The following is a 22,406-nucleotide window of genomic DNA, read 5'->3' as shown; positions in this document are numbered from 1 at the left end:
TATGCCTTGGTTGTTCTTTTTATATGCTTTGTTCAATATCCACAATTTTTCAAGGTGAAGCTTCTAATATTCTCAAAAAGAAATTCAAAGTCTATATTCTGATGCCCTTAATTACCTTGAAGAGTCCCGACTCAATACACATTTGAATGACTTTTGACTTATCCTGCCATCTAGACTCTGTAGCCAGTCTGTCTTCCAGGATCCAAGTAGCTGACGATGATCCTTATTTTGCTCTTCTTAGGACTGTGCCTGGGCATTTAATTGTCTTCAGAGTGGCAATAGGGGGAGAACAGAATGTGAGACACATAGTTAAGATTTAGACAATCAAAATTTGTATAGTTAAGAATTTAAAGGAGTCTACCTTTAAAAGTAGCAAATCATTCTCTTAGTACATTAAGAATGTTTGTTTTTCAGGTGTTCTGCATGTGTGGGTGTGGGTGTGTGGAGGGATGTGTTTTAACAATCTGTATTCCATTATAAAAGTGTAAACGTATACTAGTCATGGGACTAATACAGATAAATTAAAAAAATTAAGGACAATGATTGAATAGAATCTATTATTTCTAGCAATATCTACCCAGAAATATATTAATCCATTAATCAAGTAATCAGGTAGAATATCTAATACGGAAATTACTTAATATTTATTTAATTGACACAGTCGTTTGGGAGGGGCCATTTATACATAGGCCAAATCTTAGAACAGTATTTTAAGCATGCTTGGAAATATTGTTGTCGCAAATTCTACTTGCTCAGAATGAATGGCTTGTTCCTTAAACTAAGCATTTTGCTGTCTCATGAGAATAAGAAAAAAAATGGCTGTATAGTTCAGAAATAACAGTTTGTGTTATAAATCATTAAAAGAAAACATCTCAAGTTGGGTTGCATTTCTCTTGCTTCATTGTATGTTAATTTATGTAAATAAGAAATAAAAGCAGAACTATAACAAAGCAGACTTTCATCCCTTAAACATCATATGTAAACTACTTCTTTCATTAGTAGAGGTTAAATATTTGTGCTGGTAGCCAGGCATATTCTGAGAAGTTGTAGTGATGAGCCAAGGTCATTGTTTTCTACAAGCATTTCAGTGATCCAAGGTCATTGTTTTCTACAAGCATTTAAGTGAATGTCAACATAGCATTCTTAACAATTAGCAGAGAAGTGACATTTTAGAAATTATTGACTTCTTAGATATGCCTCTTTATAAGGTATAGTGGTTTGAATGGAGACCCCCAAAAGATATGTCTACCTCCTAAGCCTCAGAACCTGCGAATGTGGCCTTGTTTGGAATAAGGGTTTTTGCAGATATAAAGGATCTCTGGATAAGATTTTCCCAGATTATTAGGCAGACCCTGCATTCAAGGACCTGTCCTTATAAGAAACACAAGGGACAGAGAGAGAGGAGGAGAAAGTCATGTGAAGACAGAGGCAGAGATTGAAGTGGTATAGCCAAGACAAATGCCCACAGCCACCAGAAGCCAGAAAAGGCAAGGATAGCTTCTCAGAGCCTGCGGAGGGAGTGCGGCACCCTGACACCTTGGTTTTGGACTTCTAGCCTTCAAAATTGTGAGAAAATAGATTTCTAAACTTAATGCAAGTTTGTATAAATGGCTGCAACAACTCTAAGAAGATAATACAAAAGGTCATTCTCAATCTTAATTGTTTTGTTTTTCTTCAACCTCCTTATAAATTTAAAAAGAAATAAAAATTTGAATCAGGTACCATCTACTTTCTAAAGCATCATGGCCAATATATGTATTTTTTAATTTGTTAATGAAAAATTAAAAAAAAAAAAAAAAACTCAACACAGAAGACGACGTGATGGGCAAAAGAAAGCATGAGAATGACAGGGCACGGCCACAGGAGAAGATTCTTGGTAGTGAAATTAGATGAATAAGATGGTTCTAACTTTGTAGTCAAAGGTCCTCGAAAGGCACTGTGGTCTCCCTAGTCACCCACACCTCTTCTGTTAATGCCCAGGAGCAAATCAGAAACTGAATATACCTGGCATTCATCCCCGTCAACCTTTTCTGTAATGAGGAAAGGCCTCTGTTTTTCAGCAAGAGGCTAAAAAGAAACTTGGACGGAATATAATGAATAATTGTACGGAGGCTTTTATTTTTTAAGAGGAAAGCACATTTACAGCAAAGAAATCAAATTTTCCCTTAAAAAAAAAAAAACAACCATGGAGCCAGGAATTATACCCACAAGAGTAAAAGCAAGTGATTTATCTTTATGGTAATATGATTTACAGAGTTTACACACTAATTAGTCATTTCTGAGAAGAAATCAAAGAACTCTATAAAATTACTGGACAAAACTGTGCTTATGGACAGCTTAGATGATTAGGGCAGAAACACGATGATTTTTCTGTTCATACTTGACCCTATTCCAGTTATTGTCCTCCACTAATATATTATCTCATGATCATGAGTAATAACTTAGTTTTCAATTGTTATACTCTATTTTTTTCAAGTCTCTTGTATTATTGCCACATGCCACACCATCTTTTATCATTTAAAATGGCAGAAAAACTTTAGAGGCTGTTATTTTGATAACTGTGGTATGTGTGTTTGATGACATACAGAAATGAGAAGCCATGGACACCTATATTGACAAATGGAATATATTTAAAGAATTTTTGATAATGAGGAGTAAGAGTTGCCTTCTCTTGGCAATAACAAAATGTCCGTTCTCTCCTGTCTAAAGTGTCCATTCTCTCCTGTCTAAAAGGAAAGGGGAGCGTTTTGTAGTTCCAAAATGCCAGGGCACACACTGTAGTGATTTTTCTCTTGTTGGTTAAGTTACCTTGACTTTGCATCCTGGTTTCCTCAATCTGTCAAATGAGCATAACAAGCTTCCTGGCCTTCACAAGAACAAGCGTGGGAGGAGAAAACAGCCTGTCAGATGGTGGAAGATCAAGTTATTTTTGAAACAAGTATCGTGTGTCTTCAGGAAACAAAATCTGGTTTAAGATTTTATTCTTTTCTGAATAGGCTATTACTTTAAACATTTGAAACGTTTATATGTACAGAATATACTTTTATTATCTGTGTACTATGTTTTATGTTAAACTTTGAGGAGAAAACAAAAGGAAAACTAATATTAATACTGTTCAATAAAAAAGCAGATCTTATGCTCTATATGATAAACACTTAGGAAACTCACTATGTATATTACAAATGATTGAAGCCTTCCACACCTAGTAATAATGGCAATATGTAACATTTATTGAGCGCTTACCATGTGCCGAGCTTTATGTATTTTATATCAATCATCTCACTTGATCTTCTCAGTCATCCTAAGAGGAGAGCGCTCTAATTGATACCATCTTATAGATGGATGAACAAACTAGAGAAAGTTACACTGAGCCTAAAGCTTAAGTGGCTTCTGCCAAACCTCTTAGCAAGTAAGCGACAGAACCAGAACTCAAACTGCCTAACCTAAAAGCATTTCTTAACCTCCATGCTGTATATTACGATAAGTTAAGTACCTTTGACAAGCTATATTGTGAAAGTCAATTACAGCTTTGAAAAATATCTAGGAAAAAGGAGCCAGTCCCTCTGACATCCTAGAGTAATTTGCTGAAGTCTAAATCATTTCTCTACAGGCATTTATTACCTGAAGACTTCTTCGGAGATATTTTCCACTAAAACTATAGAAGTTTGAAAGGTTTTTTTTTCCATTTACCTCTCTCCTCTCTCTCTATCTCTCTGTCTCTTTGTCAGTCTGTCTGTCTCAGTCTCTCTCTCTCTCACACACAAACATACGCACATTAAGTCTCTTTATGCTTCTTCATTCACTGTCTCTCACATGTGCTTTTCTTACTTTTCAACTAAAGTTTCCCACCTTAGCCATGTAGAGTGGCCAATAATATAAAGAGAATATATAAGATTTATATTGTATTTAAAGTGCATATTTTAAATCCACATTGAGGAGGGCAGTCTGCTTCGCTCAGCCCACCAATTCAAGCTCTTGTCATCCAGAAAGACCATCATAGACACACCCAGAAATAACGTTTAATCTGGACACCCTATGGCCAGTCAAGCTGACATATAAAATCATCACAAACACTAAGGGTTTCCCCTACTATATCCACCATATTACGAAATGCAAAGTGACTGTTATGAAGCATTTCCACATAAATAAAGCAAAAATAAAGGAAGGTGGTGATTTGGGAGGAAATATTTTTATATTTGTTATTGTTGTTTCCTACCCACTTTTAATATATGTAAATAATGTCATAACATTTAATTTTTCCAGATTTATCATTTACCAACTTAATTTCTGACACACATTATTTTATAAACTTAAATTTTATGTTAGTCTTCAAACTCTTATACAGCTCCCCCACCACACGCGCTTGCACACACACACACACACACACACACACACACACACGCAGCCCATGAAGTTTCTCACATTGGTAGAAATTTGACCTGTTAAATATTCAGCAAACTCTCTCTGAATTCCACCTTCAAGGGTAAAGAAAAAAGCAGCCAGCTTCATTTTTAGTCCACTTTCAGATTTAATCATTTTCGAAGAGATCAGTTCAAATTGTTGCAGCTGAGGGGTAAAGAATGAGATCAGGAATATATGAGTGTTCTAGTATTGAGCATTCCTTAAAACATCCATTAATCAGGTGTTAACTTTACTATTTATAATCATAAACAAAAAAGCAGTGCATTGAAATGAGCCTTCTTGTTAGAATTATTCATTTGAGAATCAGTCAACCGCAGAGTTCTCCGCCATCAAAAAGGCTGAGAGAACAGTGGGTGATTGCTCAGGAAATTTATGAGACCAACATGAGTATCTTTCACATTCCACAAAAGAAATACAACAAATCTCTACTGACAAAGCTGTAGTCATTACAGATTTTATATTCCAGTTTACAGAGGAAGAGCTTCTCTCAAGCAGATGACTTGTTTTTATTACAGGAACTTTCTTACAGGAGAATCACTTCGGAGAAAAATTTCAGAGACGTCTGGGTTGAATCCTGACTCTACCAGCAATAAGCTCTTTGACCTTAGCAAAGATAATTAATCATTTTGAATGTCAGTTTTTTAATCTTTAAATCCCTTCATTTAGCTAGTCCTTTGTTCATTCAACAAATAGTTCTTAAGTTTTTACTACATGCCAGAAATGATGGTAGGCACTGGGGGTATAAAAAAAAAAAAAAAAAAGAAAGAAAGAAAAATGGCACCTGTCTTTAAAGTGAATAAGGGGGTTAAATCTTATGGATAGTGTGCATTAAAAGAGAGAGCATGTATAAATAATCATCACTGTTCTGAAACATCTGATAATTTTTCTCTTGAATCCATAGAACTTTCTTTGGATTGTCTCTTCTGATTCCCTCCAAAGGCAGTGACTTTAATAATAGATTTTAGCAAGACACATGGACACCCACTTAAATGCAAGGTTCATGCATGACCTTCTTTACAGCTGTGTGACTCAATTCTGGCCAGTGCAGATAAGTAAATTCTGGCCAGTGCAGATAAGTAAAAGACAGTACCATTCTCAGGCTTTCTCACTCACAGAATGCATGAGCACATGTCAACACTCAAGCCCCTTCCCCTTCTCTCTAGCTGGGAGATGACATGGAATTAGATCCAAAAATGGAAGTCATAGAGATTGGCAAAGCCAGATGACCAACACTGGACTGGTCACTTTTAAACTGTCACTTTTATGTAAGCTATTGTATTTTGGTGTTTATTACAGCAGCTTGGACCATATCCTGACTAATACACTATATTTGTTGTGATAAATACAGTTTGTACCATATTCATTGTCTTGAATCCTGGAAAGGATATCACTTGTTAACATTCATCACTGAAAAGTATTTTTGATTTATCTTTAAAACTACTAATGTATTATTTAAATATCTCTCTAATTATACTTTCTGACTTAATTATTTTTACTTTGAGTCAAACTATCATAATAATTACAGGATAGGAAAAGATGCTTACTCTCTCAAAGGAGAAAAATTCTGAGTCTTTATTGGTAGCCCTCCTACTTCAATTAGTCCCCGATAAAATAAAATTCTTAAACAACAAAATAATTAGAACACTTCCTTTGGGATTTGAGCTCTTTATTATGTTTTTATAATGTTTTTAAATTTCTTTAGTCTTAAGAACACTGAGGTGGGTTTGATATTTGACATAGTCTAGATATGGTATTTAGAAAAGTTCTACATATACTTCTGAGTTAGTATTCCAACTTGATCTTTGCTTCTTCTGGAACACAAAAAGTTTGGAAATATAATGGGTCAAAGTAAATATAACTTATAAAAAACAAAAATTTTTCTTTTAGTAGAATAATGTGGTAGGACTACATGCAGAACACAATATAATGCTTGGCTAGCAGAGTAAAATTTATAGAAACAAGTGAGTGCTGCCCCATCAGAATGTTAAGATGTTAAACACTTATTCCAGCGATATTGCTGCTTACAGTGTCTTCCGGAAATCTTCATTGGGAAAGGCTTTTAGTAAGTACAGTGTATCCTTTTGAATTCCTTCATCGATAGAAATTTTTTGTTGGTAGATTTGATTTAATAAAACAATCAATAGTGATTCAAGGCCAAACCTTATAAATAGCATGAACAACAAATTATAAACCAACATTTCGGTTCAAAAAAAAAGGAATAAAAATGGTGAGATCATCTTCCTACTTGCACTTTGTTTAAAGTTTTGTTTCTCCTTTAAATAATATATTCAAAATAGCCAGAAGCAAACACCAGAGACACTTCTTGCCTTATAAATTATTCCAGGATTAGGTCATCTGGTCAGAAGTGTAATTCCAGTTCACACTTTCAAAGGGAATGGGGTCAGTGAGTGTCAGAAGGAAAGAGATTGGCTTAGTTGGAAGAATGATTGTATTTCCTTTCATAACCTACAAAGAGATGAATGACCAATTTTCACTTTATTGCATAGGCACAGGAATGGTGAAGTAAAAATGCTTTTGCTAACAGCTACAACATGGCAATGGTTCTTGAAGGCTTTTCAGAGATAGAAAAGGCATCAAAGAGAAAGTTAGGAACCCTACCCAAAAAAAGAAAGTAAACACAACTTTAATTAAATTTATAATAAATAAGTATAAGAGGTCAATATAGGTCATAATAATAAAACAAATATCATTTATTAAATGTCGACCCAGTATGTAGTTATTTTAAAATATATCAATTATATATGTATACTTTTTTTTAAATAAAGGTATTACAATTTACATTTACAAATTTAAAAAAAGACAAAAATGGAGCTTAGAAAAGTTAAGAAAATTGCTCAAGAATATATATCTTTTAAGTAGGCAAATTTATTTCTAACTTAGGTGTATCTAATCCCAGTGCCTTTCCATTCTGTATTCTCATAGAATTCTCATCTCCATAGGGTGATATCGGGCCCAGGAGGAAGAACTCTGTCCCTCTGAGCTTCGCCCTTAAATGCTTAGTACTTCTTACGGAAAGCCAGGGCCCCCGTGGATTCAGTGAGGTCACACCCCAGCACTGTCCCGATTCGTAGCCCCTCTTGAGTTTATCCCTCTAAATGTTCTCCTCTGGCTATTTGCTTTCTTCCCACCTTTCACTAAATAAAATGCTGGAGAAAGGCCCGCCTAACCACATGTCTCCCCACAGCTGGACAAGTTGCTCTTTACCATCTACCTGTGCCTACGTTCACTCAGCAGAATTCTCTAAACAGGCAGCTACAGTACAATCCAGGTCAATTTAAAGCAATCATGTATAAAGCTGTCCCTTAAAGCCCAAATATATACCGGCAATGTTATAGTTCCATTTATTTTGCTGGGACAGATAAGTCTATTTTGCTTCTTTTTTCCCTGAAATTGACAGCTACTTTATTTTTTTTATTTTTTCCCATGCATCCACTGACTTACTATTCATGTTGACATTTGGTTAACTTTTGGCTCAGCTCATTTTAAGTCCATTTGATTTTGTCTAATTTTTTCCTCTCTCTTTCCTCCCCGCTCACCCTAAGACAACCTGAGTTGGTAACTAAAATATCAGTTGATTTACTTGAGAACTTAGGTCAGAGGCTATATTTGTTTATGAGTACATGGCCTAATGCAATATTCCTTGTGCCATTTATCATTGGTAGTTATTATTTTTACCAGGTCTTTATTCTTACTTAATCATTCTGACTTCATTTCTTCATGGTTTATTAAAGCATGAAGTTAAAAATGACTTCAAGTTTACACCCCCTTAGAATTATCATTAATTTAATGTCCCTTTCCATTATTAAGAAAGTTATTTTCCATCTAGACATAGTTTCTTGAGTATATATTCAAATGAGCAAGAAATCCAAAATTTAGAGCACAGAATTGAAAACCATGAGTACTCGAAGTCTTATTAGTTGAGGCAATTTTATTACCATGAGGATAAAAATTAAATGTGTATAAGAAATTGAATCAGATACAAGCCAAATGCTCTGTTTTTAGCTTCATATGTGAATTATGTATTCAACTTATTAATTTTTTTCCAGCCCAGGCTATAAAAACCTTGTATGTATTGTAATGAGTTATTTCACATTTGAAGAGAAAAAGAACAGCAGGAACCGTCACATCGAATCCACACCATCCACCGTTGGAACTGTCCACAACTCTTTAGTAAATATGATGACACCATGGGAGAGAAAGGTACACAGAGCTTCAATGCAGGTGTGCTGCCCTACATGGAAGCCACTAAATTAATTAAAATTAAATAAAATGGAAACATCAGTTCTTCAGTCATTCTGCTCGCATTTTCAGTGCTCTGCTCAGTAGTCAGATGTGGCTGATGACTACCATATTGGATAGCATAGATATGGAACGTTTATATCGCCCTGGAAAGTGCCAGAGGACAACCCTGTTTTATCGTACTAGGCGGGCCACCTTAAATGGGACTTAGTCTGAAGGTAATGAAGAAAGCAGAAGCAACAGTACAAGGAGAAATGACAGCTACAATTATGAGTAAATAAACACATGTATATGCAGGCTGCATGTCCCCTTAAATGTTTGAGTATCATCTATTTGGCGTAATGGGGAATTAAACGTCAAAAGACATTGTTGGATGAAGGCAAGAGCCTGAGTTACTGTAGAAACTCACAGATTGAGCCGGCTACTTTGGTACATGCATGTGTACTTGCACACATATACACACATACACACACACACATACACACATACACACACAAAGTCTCAGACACTTGTTGAGTGAAAAGGCAAAATCAAAGTATGTAATAATAGTCACCATGACATGCTAGTATACCATGATGTTAGGAGAAAACTAAATAGCATTTATCTGATGTTGATATACATTACTAAGAAGTGAAAAATTCAGTTTAGGCTCTGCTTAAAGTGAGGCATGGTGAAAAACCAAAAGCATTTGTCTTGTGTCTTTATTTCCAATTTTATACTTCAGAGAGGGTGGAGACCACCTGGGGCCTCTCGCTCAGGCTGTCTTACTCCGTCTTTATTCTTCAGTGACCCATGGGTGGACTCAAGTAGCACAGAACTGGCACTGGTACTTTATGAGCTCTACGGCCATCAGCAAGCCTGCATCTTCTCATCTCTGAAGTGGAGACAGTCATTGTGCCTACTTCTTAGGGTCGTTGTGAAGATAGGTGTGATAAACCACGGTAGCCTTGGTTTCCGGTACAGTGAGTCCATAAACAAGGACTCCAGTGGTTACGCTGACTTCCGCTCGCTTTCCTCAGGACTTCTGTATTCACAGACTTCTCATTCTTCCTCTTCATGTCTTCTACTTCCTTGTTCCCTTCCCCTCTTCCAGAAACTCAGAGAAATGAGTGAAGCGTAAGGCAGGGGATGAGCCCAGAAAGTAAAGAAAAAGGAGAAGAAAGGAAGTAGGAAAAGAGAAAGGGATGGAGAGCATCTGTAAAAGGGAAATATGTGCTTCCTCATTTAATCCCTAACCAAAGCATTTTATTTGACTTATGTCTTATTTTATTTTATCTCGTTATGCTAAGGAGTCAGTTTGCCTGGCTTTTTAAACCATACTAATGATTTGTTTGATTGAATTAATTCAGTGAACAGTATTTATGTTTCATATTAATTGAGTTCTTAGGTGGTCATGCAATGTTTCTATCTTGTCTTTTATTTAATTCAGATTTTTTTCTTTGAGAAATGTGAACAAGAAGAAGAAAGCCTGTATGTTTGGTTATATTGTCCCTGATTATTTCCTGATGTAAACCTTTGCTGAGAAATCACTTCATTAAATATTCCATTTGTAAGCTGTTTGCAGTCCTCCATAATCGAAGCATGTACTCAGTCATTTCTCTGACTCTGAGCGCTCTCTGCCAAAGCACACCAAACTACCTGAAGCAGTTGAGGAATGTTTCTTCTGACCTAATGGGTGAGCAAAGGCTGCTCTACAGAATGTTCCAGAGACAACCCCAATCTTCTAGCCTGGCACTATGAAGAAGCAAACCTGAGCACATGGAAGGCACTCAGCTCTTCCTGCATCATCTCTGGCAGAGATGTTTATGCCTGGACCTCAGTGACTCCATGGGCATGATATTCCCAGCCTTGTCTGTTTTGTAATACTGCCGAAATAATTGATGAACAATCTCACGATCAGACTCAAAATCTTGGAGTCATTCTTGATTTTTCCCTCTCCCCATTGACCCTCTAAATATATCTACAAATTATGTTACTCACCCATCATTTGTACTATACGACCTCAGTCCATAACCTTGTAATCCTGGCCTGGACAATTACAGTAGCTGCTGTGGTATACCCACATTCAACATCTTTTCCATCTTCCCTGGACTACATAGTTCTGAGGAATTAATTTCCCTAAAAGCACAATTCGAAACTTGTCCAAAATGTTCTTCAATTTGTCATCTCTTATTCAAGAAAAGGCAAGTAGTACAGAAGATAAGAGACTGAACTTCGGAATTAGAATTCTCCCACTTACCCGTGAGAGGGAGATACTCATCCATCCATTTGACTAATATATATTGAGTTCGTAATTACTGTATGCAAAGCACTGGATGAAGGTAAGGATTAAATAAAATAAAAGATGTGAGGTAGTTAACCAAGGGCCCAATTAGGCATCCGACTAATGTCATTTAGAGGAAAGGAAGGAGGAAGTGAAATTGTCATTGTCTTCAAGTTTTGGTCCTAACTTGCATGATGCTTCAGCCACTCTGAGCTGTTCACTTGCATTTGCTTATTCCACTTTCTCCACAAACTTTCTCTACCAAAGATTCAGCAAAACTGCCATCTTCTCTACAAAGGCTCATTCCAGAACACTTTGCTCTGACTTATTTTTTTAATTTCAACACAGCTTCTTCATTAAAAGATTCATCAAGGCAAATAAAATTTTTAAAAAATCCTTACATATCACAGAAAACTTATAACCACATCTTATATACAAAAGATGCTCAATAATAATTGATGAGTAAATGAAAAAATGAATGAATAAAAAACAGTTGAATTTGACTATTCAAGTGAGAAAGGAAATGTCACGCAATCTCTCTGGATTCGTTTTTCATGAACCTATATGTATCACAATGTGCAAGAAATCTGACCATCACCGAACCTGTGTTCAAATTGACTAGGGGCTTGCTATTTAACCTTTACTAAGTAATTTAGCCTTTCTGATCTCATATAGTCATCAATTCAACAAATATTTGTTAAGCACCTTCTATCTGCCAATTACAAGGTTTATTTTTACCCGATTTTCCTCCTGATGGTAGGCCTTGGTAGAGTAAAGGAAATTTATCTTAGTTCTTTGTCTTTGGACTCAGATAGTTCCTCACACAGACTAGCTGAGTGTCTGCAAGACTGGTTCATGAGCAAGGCATGTATAATCTGACCATTCTTTGGACAGTGTTTCTAGAAAAGAGAAAAGCAATGAGGCTGTTAGTTAGATTAGCTATTAATTAAATTTGCAAAAGAGTCTATGTAATGAGGTAGAAATCAAAATTGAATATATTACGTAAATTGCATCTTTCTCAAATATGAACTGCTCATCCTTTTACAAGATCAATGCAATCAGCTCTATTTGCTATCCACACATTATACTTAATTAAACAGTTTATGTCTAGTGGGGTCAAAGATGACCAGTAACATTTATCATCGGACATGATCCAGTGGCCTGTACTCTGTGCAAATGGTAGCCCTAGTTCACTGCAATGAGCAGGTGTCTGCATTAGGAAGACAGCTACCGCTGTGATTTTCTCTGACTGACTCTTTGGCAGTGCTAACAGAGAAGGCCAAAGGTGCGGGGACACGGAGACTAGACCCTGATAGGCACTTGGCATGGCCAGGGCCACTGAATGAAGTACATACATAAATCTGCAATGCATAATGGACTATAGGCTGTCAATCTGGCACATGCCAGTGGCATTTAATTCACACAAAATATTAATTAAAAATAATGATTTTTTTCTCACTGGCTTTTGTTACCCAGTACAGCATGGTCATCTAGCCCTTGAGGAGCTATCTGTAGGTCTTTTGATTCATTCCTTCTGCCCAAGAGAGCCACATTTGTCTCACTACCTTCAGACAAGCCTCAACAAAAGCTCTTGGAATAATGGGTCTCTCACCTAGCAAGTTTCTGAGGAAGGAGAATCAAACATTCTCCATATCACCCATTCTTTGTTTTAACAGCCCCTATCACCAAGTACTTTTATTCCTCTTTTTTCCTAGCCACCAACAAGATATTGGGCAGGAAGCATCTATTTTGGATGCTCGAAAAAATTATTAAGTATTTCTTTAGCGTCCTTTATACCAATCCAAAGTATTACATAAGAAAGGTTAGCCAAACAATGATGAAAATCTGATCGATAATTTGAAATCTGTGGAATCACTTAGAATATCCATAATTAAAAATAATTCTCATGGAAATCCACCAAAAACAAAGTTATTTCAGTATGCTTCATTCACAGTGAATTCAAATGGGAAAATACTACTGTAATTTATTTTTCAGAGGCAATTGATAAATTTTCAAGCCTAAATATCTACAACATTTCAGCAAATCCAAAAAATAAATTTACTGCCATAATTGTTAAGTGTATTCCTGAACAATGAAGTCTGACCATAATTAATGATTAATTCATTTGGAATTCATTATGATAATATTAAATGTGTTTAACTCATTTGATGCTTCTATAGAGGGAACAATTCTAGGCAATTCTTTTGTGATTTACTGGTTTTAAAGTGTAATAGCTCTGAGCATGTGCAGGAAAATAGCTCCACATTGCCCTCTAGTGGTGCACTGGTAAGTAACACTCCTTATGCATGGGGAGAAAACTCTCATTCTCCTTTGCTCCCCAATTCACTCTCATAACATCTTTCCCCTCAGTATGCACTCTAACAAGATGCCTCAGTCACAATATAAAAGGGAATCAAAGCGACATACTCCTGTGTCCACCTTTAACTGATAACTGACTGATATTTTTATTGCCCTTGTTCAGGCTAATTCAGTATTGGATCAAGCTTTATTGGGTCACGAAAAGATCCTATTGCTTTCTCAGTAGATCCAAATGCAGTTTGACGGAAGCACTAGACTGAGGCCAGAGAGAGCCCAAAAGATGTTAATGGGTAGGTAGAGTATGAAGAGCATAACAAAAAGCTCCTTGAAAAAACTAGACAAAAGGGGTTATTGGAGTCATTTCCAGGTCTTCTATTTCCTAGGTAGTTCTGTGTTACTTTAGAAAAAGTGAACTCACTTAAACTTCAAACTACTAACTGACAACAGGAAAATACTGGACTAAAAGGTCTCCAAGACATCTAGCTCTAGGCGGTATTCTTATACCAGTTACAACTCTGTTGCAAATCTGATTACCTTTCCTAAGGCTTAGTCGTTACCATTTTTCATTTAAATTTAAGGTTGGTCTATCCTAAGGTGTTCACAGCATAATTGGAACTTACAGAATTTAGTGATCAGTGTAATTCATTAACCCAATAGCTAATAAATGGTAAAACTCCATAGTCTTTGCTAGCATACCCCATACCATGGCTTGACATCAGGCAGAAGCTGCCGCTCCTCAGATGACTAGAGACTTGATGGGTATCAATATTAGCAAAAGTCAGTATCGAAATGATGATTACCTCACATTTACTGTTATGTGTGTGGGAAGGGGGGGATTAAGAAATGATGAGTGTGACTCAAGAGACAGATAGCAGATAGATGAGGTGCACATGTTGTAACTGAGACAAAAATTCAAACCAGTAATATGGGAATCCATTAAGGTACTTCTTTTTCTTTTAAATGAGAAATAATATGCACTCCAAAAGACTTGACAGCCAATACTGCAGAAATGCTACAGAGGTTTTTACAGAGTATATTGTCAAAGGAGATATAAACTGGACATTTTGGAAGAGGGGACCTAGCAGAGAAGGATGAATTCAGTGTCTCATGGACCATACTGACCACCTGTGATTTTCAGCTGTTAACTCTGAGCAGGAAGTTCAGAGCTCCTGATGAAGTCGGACATTCATTCTGAATTCCAAACTCAATAAGGGAGGTCAATATAAATCAATCACACTCAATTGCCTTGCAGTAATGGCACCCTGCTTTATTATTTTATATTTACCCTCCTTACCACATAGTATAGTTTCTGATTTGTTGCTGTTGATGTTATGGTTGACATCTTGTGATAAGGAAGTCCAGACTTTATTACCTGTTTTCTCCATGAATATGTGTATATTTGCATGTAGTGATATATGTAGAAATCTGAGATTATAGACTAGTAGTCATGGGCGCGGATTCACTCCAGAAATATGTTTTATTTTGCTAGCACCGGTTTATTTTGTTTGTTTCAATTATTTGCCACCATTTGAAAATTTGGTGAGTTCACATAAAAATTTGGATTTCTAGAAAATCTGACAGCACTGGAACTGCCTTCCTTCTGTATGCTAATAACATCTTGGAATAGAAAGGAAACTCTGTTCTTTAGATGAATCACTGTCTAGCATCCTTTCTAGCATAGATAAATCATATGCTTGAAATCAGACTTATTCTCTACTCCAATAACTATAAAGGATATTTTTTCTAGTAGAAAAGTATTTTGTTGACCTCCCTGGCTGTATTTTCAACATTTCTCATCTTTATTCCTGAGGCATTCATTTTTCTACCTTTAAATCCCATTCATGGCCTCAAAGTCCTGGTTCCAAGTCCATATCTGCCAAGGGATCTTTCTTTGATGACCTAACCCCCTTGATCTTTTTTCAGGTCACTAAACTCATAGAGCATGCATAAGGAGTATCACACACTTTACTGCTTAATTTTATGTTGTCTATTATTGTTTTCTCTGCCCAGGATTATTATTGTAACCTGATGACAGAGGTCCATCTTTGACAAATATTCTTGGATCTCCAAGAGCTTTTAACACTTCTTGACTGATTACATTCTATTAATAAACATAGTTGACAACAAAAATAAATAAATATTTCCTCTTAGAAGGGAAACGGCTCACCAAATAGAAACCTTTCGACTCCATTAATGTAATTTATTTTATTCTCCTCGCTATACTGTAACTATTGTGTCGTTATAGTTTGAAATGTCCATATCTTTAACCCTAATATTTAGGGCACATAAAAATTTAATGAAGGAAAATCCATCTAATTAATTTTCAAAGAACACTATCAGAGATAAATTCACTCATTTTAAAAGCTTTTTGATTGTAAAATAAAACTCAGAGAAAATCACATGCAACAAATGTATATAGCTCAATGAATTATTATAAGTTTGAATTTAACAATTTGGGGGGGCTTTATTTCCTGCAAACTGGCATTTGGATCTGGAGGTTTCATTGGACTAAGTAGGTCTGATATTTTTGGCAAGACTCTGGAGGGTAGTATGTTCTTTGCTTAGGAGTTACATAATGTCTAGATGTCTCTATTTTATCTTAGTGATTATGAATGCTTAATACCTAGATCTGTTTGTTCTTTGGGGCTGCATAATAGCAATATTTGAAGTATTTGTTAGTTAGAATAATATCACTGGGAGATGCTTCCCCTCATATGTGATTGGTTACACATCAGAGTATATTTAAGAAAGCATGATAAATACTTGATTTTTTACCCAGTTTCAAAGATAATTTGATTCTCTGTCAACCTCAGAAGTGACCAACTCTCATTATTCTTTGAAATATCTTTATGAATCCATGCATTTATATATATTTGTTGAGTTTCAATTCACTGCAATTTGTATCTTTATTGAAGCTCAGATTGTCCTCATCTTTGGTCTATGGGAGCCCCTTCAAGTTGATTCCTGAATCCATTTGACATGACCCTATTTATCTTTGTTGTTTTCTTTCTATTTGGTATGTGAAGATGATTCGGGTTTAATTAATATGAGCCTGAATCATCTCAGACTAGAATCAACCTGTTCTCCCAACAAGCCCTTGTTTCTTGCACTGTGAAATATTTTCTTCAAAATCTCAATCTGGATGCTAGGGATGCTCATTGTTATTGAGTCAATGTTTCTGTACTTTTTCAGTGGACAGAACTAGGAGAAATAAAATACCTTTTGAGTTTAAACTGGTATTTCTAATTAAATTTTAGAAATACAATACTTAACTTCTTCTATTTTAAATCTGCATGTTCTTTTGTCCACACCAACAATCTGATTCTTTGGGAAACAGGATGATAGAATTAGAATTTGTTACGATTACTCATTTGCTTTATCCCATATTACATTAGTCTCATAATAATAATAATGACAGTATCTCCATCAATAATAATTATTGAAACATTTTTGCATATGCTATCCCTATTCTCCCTTAGTTTTGTCTTATGACTGTAGTATATCTACAATATCAGAATATGTAGACTTATAAAATAAAATCTCTTCCTTTAAACCTTCACTTAGTCTTAGTTCATTAGATTTATTTTTCAGCAGTTAGCTAAAATACCTCCCTTGGTCATTTCAGATGTCTAAAGCTCATTTTCTAGTAGTTCTCAGGATCAGGGGAATAATATCCCTGATTACTTGCAAGTTGGTAACAGTTTGGGTGTGCTCATTATATTTAAAATTAACTTTTGTTGACTGTAGAATCCTTGAATCACATTTTCTTACCTTGAATATCTCAAATAAATTATTCTAATTTCTTCGGCATAAAATGCTGCTGTCAAAAAGTCTGATAATTATATAATTTCCCCCCTTATAAGTCATGTATTCTGTCTGTCCTGATGCCTAAAAGTTGTTTTTTTTTCTTTTTAAGTAAGCAGAAATTTCTTGAATTACATTTTTAGTGTTCTGTTCATTTTCTTTCGTTTTCTTCCTCAAGGACAACTATTACTGATATGTTAGATCTTTGATCTCTATTATTTGTCATTTTTTCCTGAATTGTTTTTCCTTCTTTCTAGATTTCTGTTTTGTTTTTGTTTTCTCTTTGTTGTGTTTATTTGTTCATCTAAATACCCTTTTTTAAAATTATTTTTTCTCTTACATATAATTCTTTCTTGAATTATACTACTTTATTTCTGAGTTGTTTCTAATTCTGATTTGTTAGTCTTGCATATCTGGCATTTTATTTTCCTATGTTGGTTAGCTCATTTCAAAATAGTAAATTATAGGTTTTATCTATTTTTCTTGTGTATTTTTGATCCTGTGTGTGTGTGTGTGTGTGTGTGTGTGTATGTCTACTTGTCTATAGGAGTGAGATATTCCTCATTTTATTTTGTAAGGAATTTAACCTCAACAGATTTTTGTTGCTTTCTTTTATGATTTGTTTCTCTGCAGTCCGAGAAATTCAGACAGGTTTTCTTTATACACAAAGCTCTATCTCATGTTGTTTTCATTGGACCAGGGCTGATGTCTTAGCAAACTAGAGCCTGTGGGTCAAATCTGGCCCAGATTCTGTTTTTGTTTGAGCCCCATTGAACTAAGAATGGCTTTTATATTTTTAAAGTATTATAAACAAACAAAACAAATGCCAGAAAACAAACAAACAAATAAAATCTTACATATGTGACAGAGGCAAAATGGTCTACAAAGCTAAAATATCTCCTCTCTGGGCCTTTTATAGAAAAGCTGACTGACTCCAATACACACTGAAAACTACGGCATTTCTTTCTAAGTTTTGGTGACTGTTCCTCTCTCTGCTTTTATCTGGACTTTCTCTTGCCTTCATTCCTGTTGCTTCTGCCCTGCTCAGGTTTTAAGTGTGTTCCCAGGAGTCTGTCCACAGTGTGAACCTTGGCCTGGAAAGGAGTCTTTGCAGGTTAATTCTGAGTATTATATTTACCGTCTTCAAACTAATCTGCCACACTTTCTAGCATTACTTGGTAATTCTTTTAGAATGATCATGTTTTCGGATTTGATTCTTGCCTCTGATTTCTCTCACACAGTTGCTGAGAACACACAGATCTTTCCTGTGGTTTTGGTTGTTGCATTTTAGGGTTTGAGGGTATAGCTCAGCACCGAGTTTTGTTGCAAATGATCAAATGCTTTCAATTTTCTATCTAGTCGTTTGATCTCTTTTTGTGTGAAGATTTAAGAAGTTAAAGAAATATTCAAGAAAGCATATTGCCACAGCTGCCACCTTCTTCCCTGAATCAAACTCACTCATTTTTAAACCACAATTTACTTAATAGGTCATATTAGATTTGATTTCAGGAAAATGTTTACCCTGAGTATTTCAATACACTAAATAAATCAACATGTTCATATTCTTTTTGTTTTTTTTTCCAGAGTCAAGTTCCCATTATGTAATCTCCCTAAAAGCTTTCAATAATGCAGGAGAAGGAGTGCCTCTTTATGAAAGTGCCACCACCAGATCCATGACAGGTAAGCTAAAATAGTCCTCATGTGACATGTAGTCAGTGTTTGAGTTATGATGGGGCGGAGGCGGGGGAATCTAAAGCAAAACAAAACAAAATACAAAGAAAAAAGTCTACGTAATCATGTTCTGAGCCCTGTGTGTGTGGATACATACACAAAATTTATTTTTTCCTTTAGTTTTCAAAATGAAGTGAGAGAAATTCAGTCTATATATTAGTACATAGACTTAAAGAAAGAGATCTCTCATTCTCTCTCTTCTCTATCTTCATATTTTGGTGACCTGATATCACTCTTCATTCTCCTGAGCAGCTTGTCTCAAATCAGTGCAATTTTGGCAAGAAGGTCTCTGTACAAATGCCCAAAAGGACACTTCTCTGCAGAGGGTCCTTCAGGCTAGAATGACAACGATGGGCAGCCCTGCCAGGCTGGCTTGGACAGGGCCAAGTTATGCAGGTAGCTTCTTCCTGAGCTGGGCCTACAGGTCACCCGATAGTGTCCTGAGCCTGTGGACATTAATGGGTATGTCTGCTTCAAGGCCTTCTTACCTCTAGAAATTCCTGTGTGATCAAGACTGTAAAGGCAACACACAGAGAAAATGGGCTCAAGAAACTGGAAAGGAGATGGGTAAGAAAGTGAGATCCAAGCCATTTATGGAGACTATTTGTGAGCAAGGCTGGGCTGACTCAGAAAAAGAGTCAATGGAAAGTCACATGACCACCGCCAATAGTCTTATGCCGGAAATCTGAAAGATTTCCATCTCTTTAATAAATACTTTGATTCTAACCCCTTTCAAAACCTACAACCCTCAGACCTCAGATAACGTATCAGCTATTTTTACCTAGTAAGAATAAAGGATCTAAGAGCAGGATTTGATAGTGAACACCAGAGAACATGGAAAATTACTGAGCGCCTGGGTATAAAGTTCTGACAAGTAAGTAGGAACATAAATGAACATAAAATAAATAGTGAAATCCTGTGAGTTCTGCTAAGTTTATGTGAACTTTGTCCAGTTTGTTTTCCAAATGCATAAGCTCCATTCATAGACTATTTTGAGAATACAGTTATTATGTGAATTTACAGTTATATGATTGTTTTGAGAGCGTAACCTCACTTTATTAATTCCAGATTTTCTTGTAGAGCAGAGTTGTTATTCCAGAGTCTACTTGACTCTTCGGCTATTTGTTTTAAGGTCTACAATCTATCTAAAGTGGTATGCAAAATTAGAGGTACATGTCAATATATTCCTTTATCTGTGGATACAGTATAAATACATATGTATCTTTCATCGTGTTCTCAGAGAGGTTCATAACTCCTCAAGAAAGGTAAATAAGTATTTTTGAATTATATAAGCCTAAAGATATATACTAACAAACAGCATTACTTGAAATTCGAGGGATACATTCTGGAACTGAGACTCCAAAAACTCAGCAAGCCATGAAAAATATACTATTCTAAAATCCAGAAACAGCAGGATTGAGTATTACCATTTCTTGAAGTAGAATTACTACTTTTTAAATGTTACTATTAAACATATTATCTCTAAATACAGATAGATGAGGTAAATAGAGATCAAGAGTGGAAAATAGAAGATATCGTGATGGGTGGGTGTCAGGGATTTTCACTTCTCCTTATTCTCTCATTCTGCCCGCAGCAAAGTTCTTGGAGAGATAGCAAGCCGCTCTGGCTGTAACCCGCACTTCCCATAACCTTCATTTAGTGAGTCTTCTCTCCCTGACTCTGGGAAAGCAGCTGCTCATTAGTGGGTGACTTTGAGTTTGTGATTGGGTCACACAGAATTATACTATGACCAGTCTTTTAAAACTCTTATATTCTCACCAAAACTAAACCCCAGAAAGAAGGGCCACTTAGGTGATCCCCCCCACCACCAAAAAACAAAAACAAACAAACAAAAAAAAAGTCAACTTTTGAGCAGCAAGTAGTAGTAGCAGAGATAGTAGAGTTCAGATAAATTAAAGAGGAGTTTCTCAGAAAGAACCATTTGTGTTGTTATTAACTTCTTTTCCTTTAGCATTTGTTGTCATTCTTTACGTCTCAGAATATGGCATTCCCGAGTGGTTTCTAAAACACCAGTGTTCCATAAGACATTTTTTTTTTTTCTGATATGACTCTAAATCTAATGGAGCTGAGGAATGAAATGATACCAAAAGCTGGAAATTAGGTAAAGGATTTTCTTATTGAAGACAAGTCCATAAGGAGTTGAAGAGGAACGAAAAAAAACAAAACAAAAAAAAAAACAAAAAAAACCCCAACCGTTTCCAAAAGAAAAAGCCTACTCTTTTCCTGGATATGGAAGACTTACTTTTTTGTGTTTCCACAATAGAGAATTGTGGAAACAATGTCACAGAGAGTAAAGGACAAGTAAATGGAATCAAAGGTTAAGGTTCCAGGAGAAACTCTATCCATAAATGTGTCATGTGCCATATAGTGCCACATAGAAGGCTTATGCAGAGTATTCCCATGAGCAGTCTTGGAAGAGGCCAGTATACAGTAAATAAAAAATTAGAGGCAGTAAATACATCAGGGCAGCATGAGCCTCGGGCTCTGCTGTCTCCCACACGCATGTGCTCATAGACGTCGGTACACGCTGGATCCCCGTCTCATCCCGAACATACAGGGTTAGAGCTGAGGCAAGTTTCACCAAGTCGCATGGGTGGATGGAGTTTCATTTTAGCCGTAAAGCCTTTTATTTCTTACTGTTGCAAGAACAAGACATTTTGAGCCTGGAGAAGGAAAGAGGGCAGGAGAATAATGAGGTGTGTTGTTTGTATTTGTTTTATCTATGTGTAAATGATGTACGATCCAGATGTAAAATTGTATTATTTTTTAAAAGTTCTTTTTGAACATAAATATATTGACCAGAAATTCATGGCCTCTTACCAAAACATCTATTAGGAAGTGAATAGGTTTCTTTTTTTAGCAAAATGTTTAAGAGTATATTTTGTTTATTTTTATTTTTTATTTTATTTTGTTTGTTTGTTTTTGAGTATAATCACTGGAAATCAATGATATATAAGGCACCCAGGAGTATGAAAAAAACTGAAAATAAGTTTTTTAACAACAAAAGAATGTTATTTAATAACTTAAATGGTTTCTCTCCTGAAGAAAAAAGATAACTAGCAATATATGTAGCATACATGTATTTAGAGCAGTGCTTGCTATCCACTAGAATATTCTGCTGTGTTGGAAGTGCTCTATATCTGTACTGTCCAATATGGTAGGCACTACGCTCATATGGACCATTAAGCCCTTGAAACTGGCTATGCAACAGAAGAAATAAATTTTAAATTTTATTTAATTTTAATTAATTTAAACTTAAATTGTTTGTGTAACTAGCGGCTATTGTATTGGACAAAGGAGCTCTAAAAGAGGTGGCAAATAGAATGACAAGCCATGCCTGTAAAAAAAGTCCCTAAAAGAGTCAAGAAAAATTTGGCCAAGGGTAGAAATTTTTGAATTATATAAGTCAATAGATAAATGCCAACAAACAGCCTTCCTTGAAATTTAAGGGATGCATTCTGGAACTGAGGTTCCAGGAAACACCCAACAAGTCATGAACATATTCTGTCCTAAAATCTAGAAACAGCAGGATTCAGTGTTATCATTTCTTAAAGTAGAATCACTACTTTTCAAAACTTTATATATG

The 22,406-nt window shown here is 35.6% G+C and overlaps 1 protein-coding gene across 1 annotated transcript in view; it reads left to right on the top strand.

Annotated features, from left to right (window-relative positions):
- DCC (DCC netrin 1 receptor) overlaps positions 1 to 22,406 on the top strand; it is a 538,543-nt gene that overhangs the window by 400,708 nt on the left and 115,429 nt on the right. The window contains 1 exon segment of the mRNA XM_011362349.2: positions 18,653 to 18,748. Coding sequence (XP_011360651.1) covers positions 18,653 to 18,748 — 96 coding nt within the window.

This window comes from Pteropus vampyrus, unplaced genomic scaffold, assembly GCF_000151845.1.
Source record: "Pteropus vampyrus isolate Shadow unplaced genomic scaffold, Pvam_2.0 Scaffold3, whole genome shotgun sequence".
NCBI classification, from domain to species: domain Eukaryota; kingdom Metazoa; phylum Chordata; class Mammalia; order Chiroptera; family Pteropodidae; genus Pteropus; species Pteropus vampyrus.
Note: the sequence above shows the minus strand (reverse complement) of the source record. Positions and strands in the feature narration are given on the sequence as shown.